Source organism: Propithecus coquereli, unplaced genomic scaffold (genome assembly GCF_000956105.1).
Source record: "Propithecus coquereli isolate 6110/MARCELLA unplaced genomic scaffold, Pcoq_1.0 Scaffold720, whole genome shotgun sequence".
In the NCBI taxonomy this organism is placed as follows: Eukaryota; Metazoa; Chordata; class Mammalia; order Primates; family Indriidae; genus Propithecus; species Propithecus coquereli.
Genome location: NW_012153286.1, coordinates 97096 through 98014, shown reverse-complemented (window position 1 = coordinate 98014; position 919 = coordinate 97096). Strand labels below are relative to the sequence as shown.

The 919-nt window shown below is 38.5% G+C and overlaps 1 protein-coding gene across 1 annotated transcript in view; it reads right to left on the bottom strand.

Moving 5' to 3' along the window:
• The window catches only part of CLIC2 (chloride intracellular channel 2), a 42658-nt gene that overhangs the window by 6224 nt on the left and 35515 nt on the right, over positions 1–919 (bottom strand). The window contains exon 4 of the mRNA XM_012661597.1: positions 478–584. Within this exon, the coding sequence (XP_012517051.1) occupies positions 478–584 (107 nt within the window). The remainder of the gene's footprint in view (positions 1–477; positions 585–919) is intronic.

Genomic DNA, 919 nt, shown 5'->3' with positions numbered 1-919 from the left:
GCTGGGCATGGTAACTCATGCCTGTAATCCTAGCACTTTGAGAGGCTGAAGTGGGAGGATTGCTTGAGGCCAGGAGTTCGAGACCAGCCTGCGCAAGAGCGAGACCCCATCTCTACTAAAAACAGAAAAATTAGCCAGGCATGGTGGCAGGCACTTGTAGTCCCAGCTACTCAGGAGGCTGAGACAGGAGGATCACTTGAACCCAGGAGTTTGAAGTTGCAGTGAGCTCTGATCATTTCACTGCACTCTACCCTGAGCAATAGCGTGAGACCCTGTCTCAAAAAACAAACAAAAAAATACATATAATAAAACTTCATGCAAAGGAATTTCAGAGGAGAGAACAGAAAATGAGAGGAAGACTGCACTGTTACCCAACATATACTAACTATATATTCAGAAAAATCCTATTTTTGCTAAGTGAGAATGTGAGAGTGAGCAAGTGAGTGAGAAAAACAGATTAAAAGAAAGGTGTCTTACTCTTATTTGATTCCTTTTTTGTATTTTTAATGTATGCAGAAAACTTGGCAAAGAGGTTACAGCCCACATCAAAGGACTCCTTGTACTTTGGACTCAGGTGAGGATACCTTAAGAAAAAACACCAGCAAACTATCAGTCACACACAACAAGACAGAGACCAGGTGCCTTAACTTGCACTATACTGAGAATAGAAATTTTGGAAAATTATGCTGGAAACTAAAGATCCTCAGAAATCTCTCAGCAAAAATATGTATTGTTCCCAATCTCAGAATACTTTAATTTCTAAAATTCATAGGGAAATTAGTTGTCTGGAATTCAAAGCTCATTTACCTGTAGAAACAATGTTTCAAATGATGGTTAGGTTTTCATACTTGCTTCTAAAAGCCTGTTTGGCAGAAGATATGGTTGTAATATAACACATTTATATTAAGTTATTATTTAT